The sequence below is a fragment of a genome, unplaced genomic scaffold (genome assembly GCF_019419815.1).
Source record: "Pyrus x bretschneideri cultivar Hongxiangsu unplaced genomic scaffold, Pyrus_bretschneideri_v1 Contig50, whole genome shotgun sequence".
NCBI classification, from domain to species: domain Eukaryota; kingdom Viridiplantae; phylum Streptophyta; class Magnoliopsida; order Rosales; family Rosaceae; genus Pyrus; species Pyrus x bretschneideri.
The window spans coordinates 997,799-1,020,973 of NW_025999788.1; the positions used below are offsets into that span (position 1 = coordinate 997,799).

Below are 23,175 nucleotides of genomic sequence, written 5' to 3' on the forward strand. Positions count from 1 at the left end.
TAGAACCCAAAACATTCAAAGCAGCTGCAAAAGTGAAAGAGTGGCAGTCTGCTATGCAAGAGGAGATTGCTGCTTTAAATTCTCAGCAAACATGGTCCCTTGTTCCTCTTCCACCCCATAAAAATCTGGTTGGTTGTAAGTGGGTGTACAGAATCAAACGAAATGCAGATGGCTCCATCTCTAGATACAAAGCCAGGCTTGTTGCAAAGGGGTACAGTCAGGAGGAAGGCATTGATTATGGTGAAACGTTCAGTCCAGTGGTTAAACCTACAACCATTCGATTAATCCTAGCATTGGCAGCACAGTTTCATTGGCCTCTTCGCCAATTAGATGTTAAAAATGCATTCTTGCATGGTTTACTCAATGAAGAAGTGTATATGGAACAACCTCCAGGTTTTCAAAGCTCTAGTCATCCTTCCTCTTATGTCTGCAAGCTTCAAAAATCTCTATATGGTCTAAAACAGGCTCCTCGAGCCTGGAATGACCGGTTTACAAGTTTTTTGCCTGGATTGGGGTTTCGACAGTCTCTAGCTGATCCTTCTTTGTTTGTTAAACATACATCCGAGGGCACAGTTGTTCTCTTGCTTTATGTGGATGATGTGATTCTCACAGGAAGTGATTCCCAGCTGGTGTCCAATGTTATTTCAGCTCTCACTATGGAATTTGATATGAAAGACTTGGGCGTTCTGCACTATTTCCTCGGGCTTCAGATTCAATACACTTCTGATGGTCTCTTTGTTTCTCAATCCAAATACACCCAGGAGTTAATTGACAAGGTTGACCTTCAAGACTGTAAGCCTTGTGCTACTCCTTGTCTTCCTTATCACAGACTGATCAAAGATGATGGGCAACCTTATCACAGTCCTGACCAGTATCGTAGTATCGTAGGTGCACTGCAATACCTCACGTTTACTCGACCTGATATCGCGTTTTCCGTTAATCAAGCCTGCCAGTTTATGCACAACCCTATGGAATCCCATGTCGTTGCAGTCAAACGCATCATTCGATATCTCAAAGGCACTTCGGGGTATGGGATTCGATTTCAGTCAGGACCACTCTATCTGCAATCCTATAGCGATGCCGATTGGGCGGGCGACCCCAACGATCGCCGATCTACATCTGGTTTCATTGTATTCCTTGGTTCCAATCCAATCTCTTGGGCTTCAAAGAAGCAACATACTGTTTCTCGGTCTTCCACAGAGGCTGAATATCGCGCTCTTGCCATCACTGCAGCTGAGCTTGCCTGGATACGTCAGCTATTCTGTGATCTTCACATTCCCTTGTCCTTGCCTCCCATGATACATTGTGACAATGTTTCTGCCATCGCTCTATCCACCAATCCGGTGTTTCATGCTAAGTCCAAACACATTGAAATTGATTACCACTTTGTGCGCGAACGTGTCACACGCGGAGATCTCCAAATTCAACATGTTTCTTCATCTGACCAGTCTGCTGACATCTTGACTAAGGGTCTGTCTGCGCCATTGTTCCAGTTGCATTGTGGCAATCTCATGCTCAGCTCCTACACGCATGAGCTTGAGGGGGGATGTAAGAATAGTGAAGCAAGAAATACCAACCTCCAAGTGAAAGATCAATCTATGGCAGAAATAAGTGACACTTGTCAAGATCCTACATAGTTTGTTATAAGGTTGTTAGATAGCAGTTAGTCCTAAGCTTAGTAAGAAGGTGTTGTAACTACATATAACAGTGAGTGTGTAAACAGAAAGAAGGTGAGAAAAATAACAAGTCTTTTCTTCCCTCAAAATCTGTTTCATTCCTAACTCTCTTGTTCTCATTTCTTCTTCGTTCTTCTGCATTCTTTCTTCTTTCTGCATCTTCAAGATTTCTGCAATTCTTACAGAATGAGGTTTGTTTTGCCAGTTTTCTTTTAATCATTGAGCTGAGGTAAGATTAACTGCTGGATTATGTGCATGTTCGGCCGTAATCGGTATATTTGCTCTTTTTCTTTTTGTTCCCTCTGAAATATTAATGCTATACCAAGCATGCAAGTTTATGACGGCACCACCCACATTTTTGTAGGAGTTCCACGGCATGTACGTTGGTTTTGGTTGTTGATGCATTATGAATTCTACTTAGATCATTCTTGTGTCATAGCACTAACATGATTGACACCTTCAAAACTCACAAGTTGTATCAACGATCAATATCATCTCTCTTACTTACCTAGCATTGACTTAATTGAAACCTTTAAAATCTACAATGCATCAACAATCAATAACACTTCTACTCAGCTCGCCCCTAGCTCTAACTTGATTGACACCTTTAAAACCCACAATAAATCAACGGTTAGTATCAACTCTTGACGACTCATCTAACAATAACTTAATTAAAACCTTTTAGAACCCATAATGCATCAACGGTCAATAAACAAATTCATTATCATGTCACGTATCAGTTTAATAATATAATGTCACGTGAGAATAAACTATTGAACCAAAACAGCACATATAACTTGATTGACTGTTAAACTCTTTCGAATCTCGTAGATGGCGAATTCAATACTAAATTAAATTGCTTATTATATAGCTTAACCAAAGTCTCTATCTCTTTAATGTAAAAATATCTGCGTACTTAAAAAAAATACAAATTTTGAACAGCCAACTAACATACTAATCTACAAGGATGACGCACTACTTTTTCAAAGATGCTCGTACTTCTCCAGCCCTTCGATCTACCACCGTTAAAACAGCCTCATAACTCCATAATCCACCGAAACCATCATCCACGCGAATTGACCAAAAGCCCCCACGCACCAGAAAAAGCCATCCCTCACCTCAAACAGCCACCAGAAAACACGAAAATTACAGAAAAGAGGACCCAGTTCCAACTTGGTCGTTTCGTGTCAGAGACTTTTCCAGATCCATTTGGCACGTTACAACCCCCGAAATTAATACTGTCCCAGTTCCGTAATTTAGTCCTAGCTTCGTGTCCGGCTTCCGTTGGAAAACTCGACCCCGTTTGGACTGCCAGAAAATGCAAACCATCAACTCGAAATACCACTCACTGCTCAGTAACCCCAAATCGTATAAATAATTTCTTCACTCAATTTCCCACAAAATGTATAAATTAAAATTTTAAAACCTTGAAATTGGCATGTACGGAATCGCAATTAAAAAACCACACTGCTCCAGCGAATTTGACAAAGATCGTATCTGCGGAATCCCAATTGTAATGTTACATGATTTTCTTTCTTTACCATTTTTCATCCATATCATATTTTCTCGGAAACAAGCAGAAAATTAAGATAGGAAGAAACAGAAAAGGCGACACAGAAATTGGGACAAAAAAGTACAAGTATTTTCCGTTCTGCCATGACTGTAATTTCAGTTTAATTTGCACAGAGAGACCAGCACCTAGCGCGCACTCTAGCACTTTCATCAGTATTCCTTCCCTTTACAACAACACCCAAAAAAACTTCCTAAAAAACGTTTCGCTTCGCTTCGTTTGGATAGAAAACCCCGACCGTATTTACATAAAAGGCCAAAATATTTGCCTAAGTTACAAAATCTACCAGGATCTCAGGTCGTCGGAGATCGAGTTCAGGAGATCGTGCAGGTCACGTGTAGGGGGCCTGTCCGAGGCGGAGCGCCTCGAGCACGCGCTCGAAGACGATCACGTGGCAGGGGATCCGAAGGACGCCCTTCTGCTCGTAGCCGTACTCCTGCGCCGACTTGTTGAGGAGCTCGACGAAGACCGGGTGGTTCAGGAGCTCGGCGCTGACCACGAACCGCTCCATCTCGTCGCCGACGTAGACCGGGACGTGGCCCTCGGGGACCACCGGCTCGCCAGCGGAGGATCTCCGGCGCCGGAGCTTCACACGGAACGACTCGCTTCTGCGCGGGCGGGAGGCGGCGTCCGCCGGGGAGCGCAGGAGGCAGTACTGCGAGGAGTCGGCCACGCGGGACAGACGGCGGATGAGCTGCTTCATGGTGTTTGCTGATGTACGGACGGCGTGAGGAGATAAAGATAGAGAGAGAGAGAGAGAGTTGAAGAGTAAATTTCTAGAGAGAGAGAGCGAGAGAGAGAGAATTGGAGTAGTGGGTGTGAGAGGTGTGTGGAGGGGAAGGGAATATATAAAGGGCAAGAGATGGAATAAAGAAAGGGGGAGGAGAGAGAAAGAGAGAGAGTGAGAGAGAGAGAGTCTCATAGAGTCGTAGTGAAATGTTTGGGACATGGAAAGGTGGTGATGAGAGAAGTTGGGTGGGAGGTACAATTAGGCGTACTTGGCAGGTACAATCTTTTTATTTTTCCTTTTTACCTTCCATTTTTTAATTATTCTTAAAACAAACAATTAAATATGCGCGGATCATTTTTTATTTATTGGTCACAGAAATATATTTAAATTACTGTATTTTCTTTTCTTCTTTTGTTTTAGATTTTCGGCGTATATTGCGTTAATTGGGCACCATCATTAGCATCTAGCATAGCAGGTAACACTGCATGTTTCGCATTCATCTTTTAATCTATTTTGTTTTTATTACAAAAACAAAATAAAATAACAGGAATGCTTCTAATGTGACTCCGGTCCCTTATATTTGCCTTCGGGTAGTGGCTAACGAAAGTTGAAATTTTATCATAAAATTAATTAAAATATCTCTTCTTTGTGTTCGGTAAAGAGTAACGAAAATATGAAAGTATTCCAATTACTTATAAGTACATGTAAGATCCATTCTTTTTTATGTGAGATTAATACTCTCGAGAGTGAATAAGGATAAAATAAAAGTGTAAAATTACATTGTAAATGAGAGTGTGAAAATCACTTTCATTTATCCTAACATAATAAAAAGGTATTATGAATATCCAGCTTTCTCGCTTACCTTGGCATACTAAAATTGCGATCCAAAGTAATATAAACATCTCTAAATTGTAGATGTTGAATGACGTTATGCGGATGTATTTGATTAACTGAGGTAAATCTTAAGTGAGACCAATGTAATACGTTAGCTACTTCGACAGACTTGCAGTTGTATATGCATGACCTGAAATTGCCTGTAGATATGAAATCGGCGCTGAAGATCAAACCAACTTTTTTAAGAAAATAAAGTAGGAAGTCAACGAGAAAAGCGGGCATAAGAAGTCAGTACAGAAAGTTTACACGAAACGTCAATACACGAGAATTTGCACGATAAGTCAGCGCAATGCATCGTCTATTCCATAAAATTTCTCATTATTATAGGTTTCAAAGCAAGATTAATTATGAAACAAATAAGAGATTAGGCATTAGTTGGTATATAGAATAGAAAGTCTAGTTTTTAAAATAATACAGTCGAATGTACAAGTGAATGTATCTAAATTTTAAAATTTGACTAGCTAGCAAACAATAAGTAACGCATTTCCAAAACGTAACAGACATATAAATGTGGATTATGGAAACTGTGTGCGGCTTCCTGCTTCAAATCTCAATCAGTGGATGAAAGAATCCTTAAACTAACTTGGATATATATTAAGGGAATCGAGGCAGAGATCGATGCATATATAGATTAATGCACGACAAGTTGCTATTGAAACTTTGCATGTTCTTATCATTTGTTGCCATAAAATTGGTGTTTTTTTCAGATATAAATATATTTGAAACAAAACCTGCAAAAAAAAAAAAATCCAAAACCAAACATCAACCAAGTCCCTATTAAATAAAGTCGGTTGTATGACTTAGAACTCCAATGCTCTCGATTTTGCCTCAAGTATTACATTAGTTCCCAACACTTCATATCTTTTCTTAAAGTCTTTTTTCAAGTTGTCCTATACCTCTTTTGTCCTGATTTCAGTCTCAACGTTGTATCTTCTAACTGAAATATTTGTAGATCTTCAATTCATGTGTCTAAACATACTTCACAAAAAAGCAAACTGTCACGGGATGATTCTATGGCATGTATGCCATCTGCTCGAAGAAATCTGAGCAAACAAAATTTGGAAACTGCCTCAAAGTTGACACGACAAAAGTTCTACATTACCCATTTTTTCCTTATTTTTTGGTCTGATATTTTCTCTCGTTTATGGATCGCAATCCTCTAGAATTCAATCCACACCACTATTGTAGTTACAATTATGTCGTTATTTCTTTGTTTTTTTCTTTATGTGATCGATTTTGTCACCATGGCAATCAAAATTCTATGAAAAAGGACAAGATTTTGAAATCCATTATAATTAATATGCGTGGATTGTGTTCTTCCATATCATACCTTTTTTCTTCCTTACAATTTAAGGGACTCGATCATTTGAGATATGCCTAATTCTACCTCATTAACACATAAACTCTCGCCATCACTTAGGTTACTTTTTTATTGTAATTGGTTTTATTTCGTAGTGCAGTCATATTAGTTCACGTGTAAAGCAACCAACTACGCATTCTTTACTGTGTTTGGCTTGTGTCAAATACAATTGAAGAGACATGCGAGAATATATGAAGAGTTCACATTGGAAACCTAAGCAACCATGCATTTACTTATAATGAGCACAACTATTCTCTCGTTATCAATTTGTTTCGTAGTAGAACCTCAATTTCCTTTAACATGAATCTATACTGTAATGATTAGGGTTTAGAATTTTACCATGCTAATATGTTAAACCTGGTCGCAATTAGCGGTTGCCCAAAGAAGTCACTAAACCTTTTCGTGTAGTTCCGATTAATAATCTCCTTCTTTTATCACATGATTATAAAAGTATGTTTTGTTATGCTACATTTTGATCATTGATTATTGAACTGTTGCTTCCTCCACTTTACTTGGAGGGATTTTTATAATTAAAATAAAATCGAGCAAGTAGAAAATTCTGTTTTAAGATGATACGTGCTAGTCCGAGTCATGGTGATGCAACATCTGTAAGGAATCCGGATCCTCTTTGTGATGATCCCGAGAATTTGTGAATCGTGTCCGTTCATTGTACATCGTACGGTCAGAAATTATTTTAAATATTTTTATTTAATATTAAACACAAACAGTATCTGATAAAAACTGACCGCATGATATACGTTGAATGGACACAACTTACAGATCCTCAAGATCCTCTGTAAGTGACCATGTATGAACTTGTAATATATATATATATATATATATATATATGCCGTCAAGAAATTTAATTGGGTCAAATAAACTTGCTAATAAAATTATTCCATTCAAATGAAATTAATTCTATTATTTAGTTGATTTCTCATTGGAAGTTTCTACTGAGAGCCATATATATAATAAAGAGCCATATTTCTTATTTGCCTCTAACCTTGCCTACATATTAATTATTCCAAACTCTTAACCACTTACACTTGCCTATTCATATAAACCAAGAGTTGTTACTCACTCATAAACACAATCAATTGCTTCAATAATTAAAAATTATATACACAACCCCCGACTTAGTTGCAAATCTTCTCCCGTTGTAAAATTAATAAAAACTGAAGAAATTTGAAGTTCTATCATAAAATAAATTGGCCATATGAAGGGTAACCCAATTTACTTATAAACTCATGAACAGTCAAATCTGTCATCAACATGAAATTCATTTTTAACACATTTATTCTTTTTTTTGTCGAAAAAGAAATATGATTAAATTCGAATAGAAACGTTTACATTAGAAGCCAAAGAATTAAACAACCACTTTGGCTAAAAAACAATCCTATGTATGGGAGCCATCCATTCTGAGACAAAAGAAGCAACTAGATGTGCTGCCCTGTTGCATACTAGGGGGAGCAAAAATAAACTCTACTAACCTTAACTGCTATTGCATTCACATTGAATATTCTCAACACGTCTATTCATGTGTAACGAATTTTAAAGTTAAACATGTGGACAATACAACTTGAATGGTGTGGAGTAGGCGTGGACAAACGGGCCTTGGACTCAGGATAGGCTTTACTTTCGTTGTAATTCATTTCTTCATTAATATATTTTGATCTTTTCTATAAATATATAAAAAAGAATAAACTTTTTAGTTCCCTTACAATTTGTTGAAATGAGGTGGATTTTCAGGGATTAATTGTAGGGTACATAAAGAACTTTCCCTTTTATGTCATTTCATAACTTATATTTTGTAGTGGAAAATTGGAAATGCTAGAAAAAATTAGGTAAAAGAAAATCAACCCAAAAAACAGTAAAAGATGAAGAGAAAAAAAATGAGGCAGACAAAGATAAGAAAAAGGGGCGGAGCCTCGGCGAAAGCGAAAAGATGGCAGCGCAATTAGCGGTTTCCGGACGGGTCGTCTTTCCGTAGTCCGTTGCAGGTACAGTTCCGTGACTCTGACTCACGCTTTTACGCATGTTGTCCTCTTGCTTCTTTTCCTTACGTGTCACTTTCCCCCTCTCTTCACTCGCCTCTCCTCCCGTTCTTCGCACGCGCTAATTGCAGTTCGCCTCATAGATCGATTTGTCCGGCACGATCGCGGGTTGCGGTTGCGGGTGGCGTTGGGATTTTGCTTTACAAAGCCTGGATAAAAAGTGGGGATTTTTGTGTTCGTCTTTTTTGGGATAAAGTTGGGATTTAAAGATCAAAAAAGGGGTTGTGTATTTGTGGGGAATCAAAGCAAGTTGGCACCAGAAAATATGGTGAGGTGAATCCACGTTATGTAGTCGCACGTAATGTAAGTCACATTTCGATTGCCTAGTCTTGTCACGTCAGTGGGCATAGCCTTGACTTGCCAAGAATATATGGTTGGTGTAAATCTCAGGCAAAGATTTTATTTGACTATTTCAATTTGACGTGTCATGTTTCTATACGAAATATTAAGAGAATTTAAAGAAAGGTGAAATGCGTGGAAATTGAAAAGAACATTAAAATAAAAAACATTCTGACGAGCTGGCATTGATACTAAGAGACGAAAGCTAGAGGAACATATGAGATTAGATACCCCCTACCTAATTGCATTTCTCTTATCTAAATGTTGTTGATCCTTGTGATAGTAATGTGACAATATCATGTAAGTAATCCTTCAAAAAGTCGTTATGCACTATTCCTTTAAGAAAATGCAAAAGATAGAACATACATAAAAGAATGCATGATGATATTTTACAGTGTCAATAATAACTTGTCAATGCGTTAACATGTTGTCTTCTAATGGTGAGATCTTACATTTGATTGGAACAATGCTTATAGTACATTACCGAATGCAAATATTATCATCCACTGAACAACATATGGAATATTTTGTATAGTTTATCTTTCGCATCATAAAATACTACAATTCTTTACATACATTTATTCTGCTACCTGGTGGAGTGAAAAGAGGGTAGAAAAAGAATATGGTTGCTACTCGGTATCTAGTGTATGTAGCTATAGCGGCATTGGCAACATCCAAACTTATTCGGATATGGATATATAGTGACCTCCCTCAGTCGAAAAATGAGACTTTGTGAAGATTCTTCAATGTGGTTTCACATTAAACTTTAACCTTTTTATTTATATTATACTTTTAAATTTAGATCCTCATGACCCAAACTAAAAATCAAATTTGTGAAGTAATAAAAACGTTTGACATGTTGAGTACTCAAAACGCTTGACATGTTAATACACTTTAGTAAGTTGTATTAGGGATTATATGTTTCATTCGAATTAAATTTATGAACTGAGCAGAGTAAATTTTCTCTCCTCCGAATCATCTCTCCTTGGGTCCCCTTCTCTCTCACTTTTTTATTTTTATTTTATATATATATATATATATATAAAAGTTAACACGATATGCTAATATGACTTAATTGTTATCATTCAAATTGAAGGAGATTAAAGAAGAACGGAATTTAAAGAACTGATAATTTTACTCTGAATGGAACTATACTGACAAGCTTCTAAAGTTAACAAACTAGTGGGATTGCCACGTGTGTCACTTTATTTTTGTACAACTCGAATCTGTCTACTGGCCGACTATAGCATATTTTAACCTTATCATTCAAATTTGAGTGCTTTAAGCCTTTAACCACCAAATAAATAGATATAACAAACTAATCCTCTAAATAAAGAAAACAAAACTATCGACTCAATTTTTTAAAGTTGCAAAGAGCTTGAGTTATATGCTTTACGTTAACTGGCTAGATTTCACTTTCGATTTTAAATTTTGACATTAATATTCACATGGAAATTGTTATTTACACACTTATTTTTACTTCTCACATACTTTTAATAATTTTTTGTCATTTATTTTCTTCAATTAATTCAATCTGATAGCTAAAAGTTAAGAAAAGTATGATGACTGCAAAATATAGTGTGTAGATAACATTACCCTATACATATATATACCCGTAATATCAATTTAAGGATAAACCATGCTGAATTTAAAACGTTTGTATAAAACAACTGGCTTCAATTTTTAAAGATTGGATTATATCAACACAAGTTGTCTTTGGTACGTACGCTAACCACTACAATTTATTTGCGTGATGCATGCATGAACAAAATTTGTGGAAAGGCAAACACTATTCTTTTTTGCAACATAACCAAAAATAGTTTAGAATTAAGTACCTTTCGTTGCCCTAGCTAGGTCCTACGTATAATTAGTCACGAACACGTGGTTAAAGAAGTGCAACTAGTTATATATGGATCACGAAATTCAATTTTAGACCACACAACCCAATCCTAGCATAAAGTAGGGGTTAACTACAATTTACACCGTTTAGATTTGTGATGACTTTTACAATGGATCATAAAGTTTCAAGATTTATCATTACAACTCAAGATAATCAAATTGTATTAATTTGATTTTCGTCTCTCTCTCTCTCTCTCTCTCTCTCTCTCTCTCTCTCTCTCTCTCTCTCTCTCTCTCTCTCTCTCTCTCTCTCTCTCTCTCTCTCTCTCTCTCTCTCTCTCTCAGGTCAACTTGTAAGCCACATTTGCACTACATTGACATAAAATATCTTCAATTCAATAGATGATTAGACATTTAAAAAGACAAAAGGTGTAAACTGATACAATTTAAAAACCTCAGAGCGCAATGTTAAAAACTTGACAAAGCTTAGTTAGCCTTCCAAGGTAATGAACCAGATAGCTAGCTAGGGAGGCTATGGAGATTTTAGTTTTATAATTATCTATAGATTTATACAAAGCTTAGTCAGTTGCTGGCCAAAAAGATAAGGACTTGAAATAATTTAGCATAATTGAATATGCACGATAATTACTTCGGCATATTGTGTAAGTCCATAATGCAATCATAATTACATTTATTCAATACCCACGTAAACAGATATTGGAAAAATCAATGCCGTGGTATGTATATATTTTCTGCATGTATAATGCTACAGAGACTAAATTTTAAATTTAAGTTTTGTAAACTAAATGATGTGATTATTGATAATTGAATTATTACTTAAGTGTTGATTAACGTTTCTATTGGTGACACATCATTTCGTTGCAAATTTAGTTTAAAATTTAGTCTTACTAGTATTATCCTTTGTGCGTATATTTAATTGAATTTAATCATTTACAATGACTAAACTAAATTGACCTACAAAAATCAACGCCCGTCATGTAGCGCAGATGAGAGTGCCAAGAAATTTCAAGTACTAAATTGACGTACAAATATATATCAATATTCATCATGTCATCCAATATATATTTAGCAGATGAGAGTTTTGCCAAGAAATTTCTAAGTACTATTATTAATTAAATGTCCTACTATGTTCCACTTCCATTGTCAGAACGATTTTTGGTTGATTTGTTTTTGTTTTTGTTGGTTTTAAAAACTGACAATTGGGAAAAGAGTTCGAACTTTGAACTTTGGGTGAAAGAATAATGCTCTAACACACTTGAGTGCTAACAACTTAGTAAGTTAATACGGCAGCAAATAGCTACACATTTGTCCCACTCCACAGTATTGTCGAAAGATCAAACTTACAAATCCACTCAAATTGGAAAATATTTAGTTGTTCAATTGTGATCACTTAAACAAACAAACATGATGGTATTGACAAAAAATGAGAATTTTACTGCAATAATCAAATGGTTAAATGATTTCCAATTTGGTTGGATTTTAGCAAGAGCGGTAAATAATTTATGATCTAAAAATGAAGAGTTTGTCTCCTGAGACTAAATTGTGGAATATGTCTAATTAATTGGTTAGCTCCATATTAATTTACTAAATAGTTAGCTTTTTAGCTTCACTAAATATAAAGACTAGATTTGACACTAGCACAATTGTACCATAGCCACACACTAGGTATGACTATCACATCCAATTTTTTATTTTTTTCGCATTGAGAATTATTCACAGTTATCGCACATGATTAGACTGGTAAAGTTTAGTAAAACTCTAGCAATCTAATTATATCATAACATATATTCATAAAAACATGTTGTGGCTATGTTAAACATGTCGGACTATTGTGCTCATGCTAATTCCATCTGTTTTTTAATCTTTAAGTCCGAATGATTGGAATCATCGATTTGTTAATATTCAATATATACTACGGGATTCATTCTTGGAGATGAAGCGCAAAGTATTTAAGAATTTAAGGTGGCCGAATGTGAACTCAATTTGGATCTTCATTAATCTCATCCAATTAATTTTTGTAATCACATATAATTAGTCCTTGAACTTGTTAACTACGCCATGTTCCTTATAAAATTAACTAACCAACTGTCACTTATATGCTTATTTAAATGAGAAACCCCAGAACCCATGTTGATGCTACCATCACGGTGCACCGCAGAAAAATATAATTCCTTTTTTTTTTTTTTTTTTCAAACTCCAGTAATATATAGTTTTTTTATCCCTTAATCGTTGAACTCTGAATGAACAGAGAGGCCAGCTTGAACAAAAGTCATCCGTAATCATTCGCAGGCAGCTCATCACAAAACCCTAGATACATATCACCGTTTCCACACCGCGTGGATATAGCGTGTTCTAATTACTACCAATCATGCGTGCAAACCTAGTTCTTATTATTTAAAAATTCCACCACTCTGATGAACCTTCCAAACATATTTAATGGATACGAAAGAAATAGTGAAAATCCTCATTAATTGTGAGCAGACTGCAGGAATGGAGCTCCATAAGCTTCTCTGCATCAGGATTCAGGAGTACTAGGGCTACTCACCGTCCTTGACTTTCTGTATATTTCAGGTCTGTCTTAACATTGCTTCAACTTTTCTAATCTAATTACTTTGTCAAATCTACAGTAGCATGTCATTTTAATACAACGTAAAATGAACGATGAGATTTTAAGAATCATGTTATCATATAGCGCCTTCACCTTTCATCTATCTTGTTAATATTCCGGTGCACTTATAAGAAGTCATATGGTATTGTAACCACACTCCTAACTTTATTAATAGCATTGGATTCTAGAAGAATTCTTAGGGCTAGATTTAGAAAAATTCCAAATCCAGGGGTATGAACTTTGGAAAGCAAATTAAGTAATATTATGTAGAGGAAGATAATTAATCACACTTTAATTAGAGTACCCAAAATTCCAAAAGCACTTCTATTAATTCCACTATGTGGTTGTCAAAACAACGGACGTTTGGGTTGCGTTGTACTTGAAAGCTACAAAGAGATTATTCCTTGCAAGATACATTTGCATTGATCAAGGGGACAAGTCATCGCCATCTTCACGTACGTATATCTTTGCTAGATTTTCGGGGTTTTCAGTTTCTTCTTGTTTGTCGATTAGATGAATTATATAGTATATATTTATGAAACTTTGTAGAACTCCATGCTTTATTTTTTGAATATTAATAATATGTCTTGTTGAATGTTAGATTTTCATGTTATGTTTAAAACAGTTAGTTTTTAATAGTGTCAAGAGAAATTAATAAGTTAATATATACACACACACACACACTTTTTTGTTGTTTGGTAAGACAGGGATACAAACCTAACGCGCTTTACATATACCATAATAATACTCCATAAGAGCTAACTTGATCTAAGCATGAGCGAAAGCAAGCTTGACTAGATTCATATTAAAAGTCCAGTTTGCCAACTGATGATCAATACCATTCCGTTCCAATAGTTAAGATCGATATCTTGATACAAATGAAAAACAAAATCTGTATTGGGTTGAAAAGTTCAATGAGCTACATAGAATCTAAAGTACCAGAAGAAATTATACACCAAGGCAACAGAATATTGAATAAAAAATTTATTGAATTTAGAATAGTTCTTCAATGAGTTTATTGGAAAATACAAATTAATAGGGACCCAACAGACCGATTAAGTGATTCATTTCTACTGATGGCTACTAGCTAGACACTCCGGATGAGAACAAACAAATCAGACGCACGCTAACATTTACTAATTAATATATTTTACATCTTTACCATTAAATTAACCATAAGGTGGTTTAAATACAATCGCGTAAGCTGTGAATTGATCGAAGTCATGAAATTAATTAATGTAATTATTGGTTGTAGCCATGGAATTGTCTTACTGTTATTGGCTATCCTGAATCTGTAACTTCAAGAAATATGAGATCAAAATGTACTTATTTGCAAAGGTATATTTACTTTCAACGTAAAGAGGTTGGAAAAGAAATTGCAAAATCAATGACTCAAAGCAAAAGGTTACATATGTCCACAAGATTTATTGGATTGATCGATAATATTCCATAAGGTTTCCTCATCATCTAATTCATATATGCCTCTTATTCGTAGGCACAAAGGCTTTTTCTCCATTCGCATCTAAAAGGTACTTGTCAAAGACATAAAATACAATAGTATAAAATACAAAGGCTTTTTTCTTTTCTTTTTTTCTGTAAACTCTATGATGTTTGACGATTGAATTATTACTAATTAAATGTTGATTATGTAGACATCGAAATTTGGATTTTCGTGTTTTTAGATTAAAGTGCTTATTTTCTATTGGTGACACAATATAATATGGTTTGTAAGTTTGGTCTATAAAGTTAGTCTACCTAGCATTACTCATATAAACAGGTCGCTAAATAGATTAGGTTCGTTTGGGACTTTGGTTCATTATACAATTTTACACCTACACCCTAAACAAAATCACACACATTGTCAATATATAGTTTTAGATGTAAACCTTAAACAAATCACATACGATTTTTAGATGTAAACTCTAAATAAAATCACATACTATTGACTTAAACATTGTGTGTGATTTTGTTTGGGATTCGAGTCTAAGACTGCATACGGTGAATTTAGTAGGATATTGATGCATTTATAAACAATAGGGGAAAATTCAACAATTGTAGGCTAGTTGTTCTTTTAATTTTTGGAAGACCATCGAAGAGCAAGTAGGTCCAATTGGTAGCTTGAGTCTTGTAGAAGGGAGGGCAGAGAGAGTCCTACACAGCCCGTTGAAAAGGGTGCAGAATTTGGCAGAGTCTACTCTTTCTTTCTATATAATGAGTCGGTATTAAACTCACCCAACGACCAACCCCGACCAGCATAAAATACAAAGAAAAAGACATTTAAGTCACCACCAACACCCTTGATTACCCACTTGGAAAATTCATTGCAAGCCTTGCGCCTTCGCTTTCTCCTCCAACGTGCCTTTGACAGTGTTTCATTCTTTGGACTTGTAAACCTCTTTTACATTTTCCGCATATTGACTATACGAGCACATTGCACTAATTTTCTCAATAAAAATCTCTATTTTTTAAAATAAAATGATTTGATATTGACAAGGACGGGAATAGGCGAGCATACTGTACATTAAGATTTCTCTGAACTGAATTGACAAAAATAGAGCTATATCTATTTAAAAACTAATTTGTTAGTTAAATTAACAAAAATGCCCAACCTAACCATTAGGTCCATTAAAATGTCATATAAGCCATTAACATTTCCAGTGAAAGTAATTAAGTTGATGACATATAACAAAACCACTCAACTAATTAGTATATTAAGCAGTTCCACAACGAAAGTAATTAAGTTGATGTAAAAGATATGGTTTCAAAGATATTAAGTTTTTAAATCTAAACAAATATAATCTTGTGATTAATATATATTTGGTCCTCAGGTCCTCAAAAATATGATCTTAAGCAAGCAAGATTGTACTCCAATGACCGCATATATATGGGGTATATTTACAATTACTCTAGATAAAATACTTGGTCGAGTCGAAGCTTGACTGCCTCGATCCAAGCCATCGATGGAAACAAAAATTTGAGTTGAACTTTAAATATTTGTTAGCACTTAGCCTTTAGTTGAAACTTCAAAACGATCCGAAAAAATAATATAATCAACTCTCCAACTCAATCCGTACATGTTCGACTTCTACCGGGAACATACCGAGCTATAACCTATTTTTCTACTTATATAGTCTCTTTTATCAGATTTTTATATTGAGATTTCCAGTCAAAGATTCATATTTTAGTCTTCCTATTTTTCATTTTCTTGTGGGTGTGAAATTCAAAAATGTGTGCTGCAATAATGTATGCTGCAATAATCTTATCAGATTGGCTCCGATGGCTTATACATGGTAGCACATTGGTACTTGACTGGCTTCAAGTCGGCTTCCGTATCAGTTACGATAAAACACGTATAGGCCACACTACTTCCCTACATACTTTGGATTTTCATGAAATACATATAATTATAGTATTTGTCAGAGGTATTTTGTCCAAAAAAAAAAAAAAAAGTATTTGTCAGAGGTACAAACTTCTAGATTTAGATTCAATTTTGATTTTGGTTTCAAGATTTGACCAAGAAAATTTGTAGCAAAAATGGGAAAATTTTTAGGATTATTTTATTATATAAATGAATAGATACCGAAAAATATTTGATTCTTTATATAAAGAGACAAACAATGTTCATGGTTATATAATTTTTTACACACTGCAGTGCAGCAGCCTACTAATACTCCTCTCTCTCTCTCTCTCCTCTCTCTCTCTCTCTCGAAAGTCTTCCGTCCTAAATAAAGACAAAGTGTTATTTCGTGCTAATCAGTTGTTTAGTTGGATGGCCACTTTCCCGAGTCACATATTTTCATTTCGCCATCAGTAGTGAAACAATATTCTTTGAATTTTGAATGTGATTGCAACGTGTATCAATGATATTATACATGGGCTGTTACTCTTTTCTAGTTGCATTGTTAATATTGCTCTTTAGTTGCGTAAGTAGCATCTTCTTTTGTGAGCCTTTTTTAGGGCTACGTATATTATCCGTTTTAGACTATATTTTATGAATGTTCTCTACAATTCGATCTCAAAAAAAAAAAAAAAAAAAAAAGCTTATTAGGTTTTTTTTTAGGTCATTTCATTTTATAGAATCTGGTTTACATATTATATATGTTTGAAACGTGCCGGGTTTAGAGTCCACGCGAACATCAAGACAAAGCACAGTTCAATTAAAATTGTGTAGTATGGCTTCCAAGAGCGAGTGGCCTTCATTCCTTTAGTGGCTGTATGCATTATTGAATTGATTTGGCTTAAAATAGCATTATTATTAGTTGGTTTTTTATCCAAAATGGTCCATGAAATTTGCATAACACATCACTTTGGTCCTTGAGAATAAAAATCAAAAGAAATGGTCCCTGAGGTTGTCCACCATCCATTATTTTGGTCCTTCCATTAAAAACTCCGTTAAGTGTCCCGGAGCTTTTGGCTGGAAGTTTGAGAAATTATCAAAGCTTTATAACTCAATCGTTTTTTAACCAAATTCGACCCATAATATATCAAAATGAAGATAGGAAAGTGTAGAACAAGATTATACCTATTTAGAAGCCCAATGGTTGCTAGAGATGGCCAAAAAATAGCCTAAAAGGTGATTGGCCCATTGGAAAACTGAAAAACTCGCTGGAAACTGGATAAACTTTTAAACATTCATAACTTCTTAACTAAATCAAGTGATTTAAAAACTGAAAATCATACTTTTCAATGAGACGAAGAGAATGGTACCTTTGTCGACAGTTAATTCGTCGTGGTTTGGTTGAAAAACTAGCTTGAAATTGGCTAACTCGAGACCAAGACAGTCACTTTCGAGTCCTTTTTCAGGCCAAACCAAAGCGATTTAGCCATCGAGAATGGTACCATTCTCTTTGTCTCGTCAAGAAGTATGATTTTTGTTTTTGAATCACTCGATTTCGTTGAGTATTGGGCTTCTAAATAGGTATAATCTTGTTCTACACTTTCCTATCTTCATTTTGATATATTATAGGTCGAATTTGGTTAAGAAACGATTGAGTTACGAAGCTTTGAAAATTGCCTAAACTTCCGGCCAAGAGCTCTGGGATACTTAACGGAGTTTTTAACGGAATGACAAAATAATGGATGATAGACAATCTCATGGACCATTTCTATTGATTTTCAATCTCATGGAATCAAAGTGATGTGTTGTGCAAATCTCAGGGATTATTTTGGCTAAAAAACCTTATTAGTTTTGTATTCTCATAATTTCTCAACGGCTCTTTTGGATCTATCCATATATTAGAGCTTTAATATTGGTGTTTTGCTGATCTCAGAACAGTAGTTTAATTAATAGTGTGATACCCACGTAGGTAGGTATTCATGCAGTCAAACAGTGACGTGTATAAAGTTAGGTTCTAAATATTATATATACTAGTGCTCTTATCTTGGAATTAAGCCAACTTAATTAATTAAGGGAGCACCCAAGGCAACCCACGTTTTCCAAGTACTACAAACTATATGATTATCTATATCCAATTGGATTTCAGTTTTTTAAGTTATTGAACATTTCCTTAGCAAATTTAAGAGAAGGGAAAAACCAAAATTCTAGAAGCCTCTAGAAGGAGAGGATCCATCAATATCAACGTATCAAGCAAGAAACATTACACTAGGGTTACCTAATACTTGACCATATGCTCAATATACAGTCAATAGCATCTAAAAAATCCTAGCTAAATAACCATTACAAAGTGTTTAATTTAATCTTCACATCTAATATTAAATTCAACTACGGGTGATCAAGAGTCTTGACAAAGAGAATGAGACCCAACAACTTGATTCAATCAATGTTTATTAGACTAATTGTTGAATGTAGTTTAGTTACAATACTTACATGTATTTAATACAATCATTATCTTGACGATCAGATTGTGATGTATTAAATACCTATATTTATATAAATATATTTGATCATTAGATAGTGAGTTTATTAAATACATATATTACATAAATAGGGATACATGGTTTACCTAGCATTTTCCTTTTGGTTAATTTGTTTTTAAAAGGCAAATTAATTAATTAAATTGAGGGTGAAACTTGATACTTGATAGGTTTGGTTTTGCTTTGACAAATGAAAATTGACGCTTTCAAAATACTTTCTACTTTAGAATGGTATACCATACCTGGACTTTCGGTGCATGGTGCCGTGCAGTCACAAGTACGGAAAGACCAAACCCTACCCACCCCACGCCGACCAATTGATTGCGGGATGACCTGCCTCTTACGCACATCCAAAAGCTAAACCAAATTAAAATTCAAAAAAATGATTTTTTTTTTGCTTTTCATAAAAAGTATAAAGAAAAAAGAAAAAGACGTGCACAGTCACATCTGACACTGTGCAAAGCAGCAAGAGGCACAGAGGGATCAATCAGGATCACCTTTGCCGTTCTGCCTTATTTTACGTCTAATACGATAGAGCGGCCAAGAATCATACACCGGTAAATAATACATAAATATTTAAGCTATAATGGTCCTTAACTATGTTAGAGAAACCACGAATTAATTAGAGCAAGTCATTTGGTGCCAAAACAATCTTAATTCAAGAAAGCAAGCTAGACCACAATATATCATTTTAAAAATATTATTTGGTTGTGAGAGTGAGAGATGTGTATGAGAACTATATCGCTGTGACCTGAAAAGCTAAATGAAATTTTCTAAATATTATTCAAAAAATCGATGTTTACAAACCAAAGATAAATATTTGATTATCATATGCGTGATTTATGATTAAATTTGAATGGGATTGTACATGAAAATTAAACATGCATCATAGTCTTTCAGAGATTTGAACTGCTGCTAATACAGTGTTTCTAGAAACTCAAATTTTATAATTTCAACCCTTTCAAGTCCAAGATATGGCAAATCCAAACGTACAAATTCAAATCACATACTTTCTTAGCAATTTAACTGGAAAAAGACTACACATGCATGCCCGCATTTCTTCAAGTTTCTTTCCATAGAATTTGTTTGAAGACAACGATAATTTTCTCTTTTTCTTTTCCATTGCTTAATTAGTCAAATACACGTGTAGTAATCTCATTGAATCGGCCCACTGCTTAGCAAGGGCTGACTAAGTCTTGAGAAAATTGGTCGGTGGTTGTCTTGTCAATTGCCACAAACTTCAATCATATATGGTTCCCTACACTCCATGTGTTCGACATTCGAAGTTAACTAAATCTTTAACCCTAAATCCTATACGAAAGACTAGGGATGTTTTTCCGTACGGTCTACCCTGGCCCAAACGACGGTTTTAGATCGACAACGTAAAAAGAGAGAAGAAAGTGACTGATCGAGGAAAATGAAATGGAATTGTGACGCAAATTGCCAAAGATAGCAATATTGGCGCAATGCCGCGTTGTGCTTGTAACCGAAGGAAAAAGAAACCCACTTGCATTGCATGTGCTCTTCTTATCGTCATCACTTAGTAAAAGCTGAGGCTGAGAGAGCTCGGCATAGAGATATCTTCCTTTTTTAGCTCTGTCATTTTCTCTTTAATTTCGTGTTTCATGCAGATATAAAAGCAATGGCCATTCAAATTCCAACAACGTTTCTTATACGTGTGTGACATGTGCTTTCTGTTCAAGGTTCTTTCGAATATTTGACTCTTTTTTCTTTTTTTTTTCATTGCTTGCCATAAGCAATAATTTAGTAAAAATGACAAATTTGATATTTACCATTGTTTTAGAGGACTTTACTTCAAGAACATGTGTATATGTTTTGAGTGCTATATTGTTTGAGAGAAACTTGATCAGGACTATGTGCCATGTCGTTATAGTAATAAGTTTCATTCTGTTCTACCATATCAAATATATATATATATATTATTCCATGGCATGATCATTTCATTTTCTAGTTTGTTGAAACCCTGGATTTGAGTTGAAATTTCCGAAGTAACTTTTTACACAAGTCATGTACACATGACTTATTTTGAATAAAAAAACTTGACGGAGTAGGAAAAATTAATAATTTCAAAAAGTTTATATGAAAAATTGCTTAAAATCTTAGTTCATATGACAAAATGAAAAAAGTGTATAAATTCATATGACATTTCAAAAATTACCCCATTGCAAAATTAGAAATGTTACCACACCTGTAAGTTGTAACAAGTAAGAAGACTCAATACATTATTATCGAGATTGTTTTAAATCAACGGGTGTTTTAGTCTTTTAATCTCTAGAGTTTCAGTATTTTAATCAATTCAGTTTTATTGTCCTAAATCAATGGGTGAAACCGAAGCTGATTCATATGTTTGAAGTACTTCTGAATTCAAAATAAGGAATGGGATCAAAATCAAAGTCATTCAAGGAATCAAATGAGCTTCGGTTTGACATGTTCCAAACTTCGTGCTGTAACTTTGCATACAGCAAACAAAAATGGGAAACTGGAAACTGGAAACTGGAAAACAGTGGTTCCAATCTGAGTTTAATCCTCAATAATGCAAGAGTGAGTTGTTGGGGGGAATATGGCATTCCAACCGTACATGGGCCACTATGGACATACTAGTTGGGATCTTTTATCATATCTGGTAATGACTAATCTACACCAGTCGTCCTCTTCTGTCGTCTATATTGGCCTACTAGCTAATATATTTTTGACTAATTGCCTTGCACAACACGGTCCGATCTCTTCCCATAAATTTTTTGGTTAATTTAATTTATAGCTAAATTTCCCATTTCATAAATAGACTAATTTGATATTCTTCTTCTCTTAAAGCCAACAATATAAATGAGAAATAAAAAAAAATAAAAAAATAAAAAAAAGAAGAAGAATACGTACAAATTGACAAGTCAAGTTGTAGTAAAATATTTGAATCATGATATAATGTCTAACAAGCTCAGAATGGACACCCAGAAAACGAAATGCTCCTATATGACATCAGAGAGTGAAGGGATGAGATAATTAGGATTTGAAAATGTTAAAAAAAGGTCAAGAGGGTGGCCTTTCGTGTCGTTTAAGGTACATTAGTACTCATAAGTCACGGGAAATTGTTTGGTATTGGGACAAAACAAACATTAACATAGCAAGTAGGTTACATTAGTATCTGAAAGCAACTCAGCAACCACTTTTTAAGTCGATCTCTCTGTTCCTTCAAATTGTGTTTCTGAATGCAGTTAGGGCAAAGATATGGCTCCGTTCTGTTGGGATTAAGAGGTTTTCTTTACGCAGTCGAAAGAAAGTTGTTGATTCATACTTATGCTAAACTGTACATATACATCAACGACCAACAATTGCTCATAAACGGGGATGAATTGTCGTTAGGAATTTCCAGTGTGCACGTCTCCTTAACCTATGCAGGAGTAGTTAGCCATCTATCATACAAGTGAGAATAATAAACAGATGTTGGAGAAAGAGTCGAGATGCGCTGCTACTTTGTTTACAGGTGCAAACAGTGTATTCTTAATCCAAAACAAATTTAATACCTACAGAAATGTAATGGCCAATTTGGGCTTTGGATGCCTGCCTCACAAAGTATTTCATTCCATTTCGACTCAAAGGCCCATGGCCTAATAATCCAAGCAATCTGCTAAGTGGCCGAGTGCTAACGTGTTGGATCAATTACATCAAATCAAACTTATTAACCTCTAGATCGAATAGTATTTTGAATCTTGACAAATATCTCTAGTTCATTTTCCTTTGATGATGAAAAAATTCATTTAAGTTATATTTCCTTCTTTGCCAAACGAGCTGAGTAGCAAAAAATTTAAGATGGTTCAACCACCAACAAAAGATTGTCACTTGTATTAAACAAAAAGTTATCAATGGACCTTTTTTCCCCTACATGCGAGGGATATATAGAGTTCAAGTTGATCCAAATTTCTGTGCTTGAATTTCCTTCTTTTAATGATGCTTGTATATTAAAAAAAACAACAACATTACACTTCAACATGAATTGGAAAAATTAAATTAACTTTTTTGAAAATGATGCTAACAATTAAATTAGACTGATCAAAGAGGTACTGAAATAAAGCTTGTTTTTGGAAAAAGGGGCCAAATTTTTATTAGTAATACTATAGTATAAAAATTGGGTGGCACTCTTTGGAAGGTCAGACTAGTGACTAAATTGATTGGTAATGAAATAGTGAAGTCAATT

The 23,175-nt window shown here is 34.8% G+C and overlaps 1 protein-coding gene across 1 annotated transcript; it reads right to left on the reverse strand.

The window, feature by feature from the left end:
* Positions 1-3,296: 3,296 nt before the first annotated feature.
* On the reverse strand, positions 3,297-4,064 carry LOC103952025 (auxin-responsive protein SAUR72). The gene has a single exon (XM_009363553.3). It carries the CDS (start codon positions 3,947-3,949, stop codon positions 3,578-3,580), a length of 372 nt encoding a protein of 123 aa, XP_009361828.2. The 5' UTR covers positions 3,950-4,064; the 3' UTR covers positions 3,297-3,577.
* Positions 4,065-23,175: the final 19,111 nt, after the last annotated feature.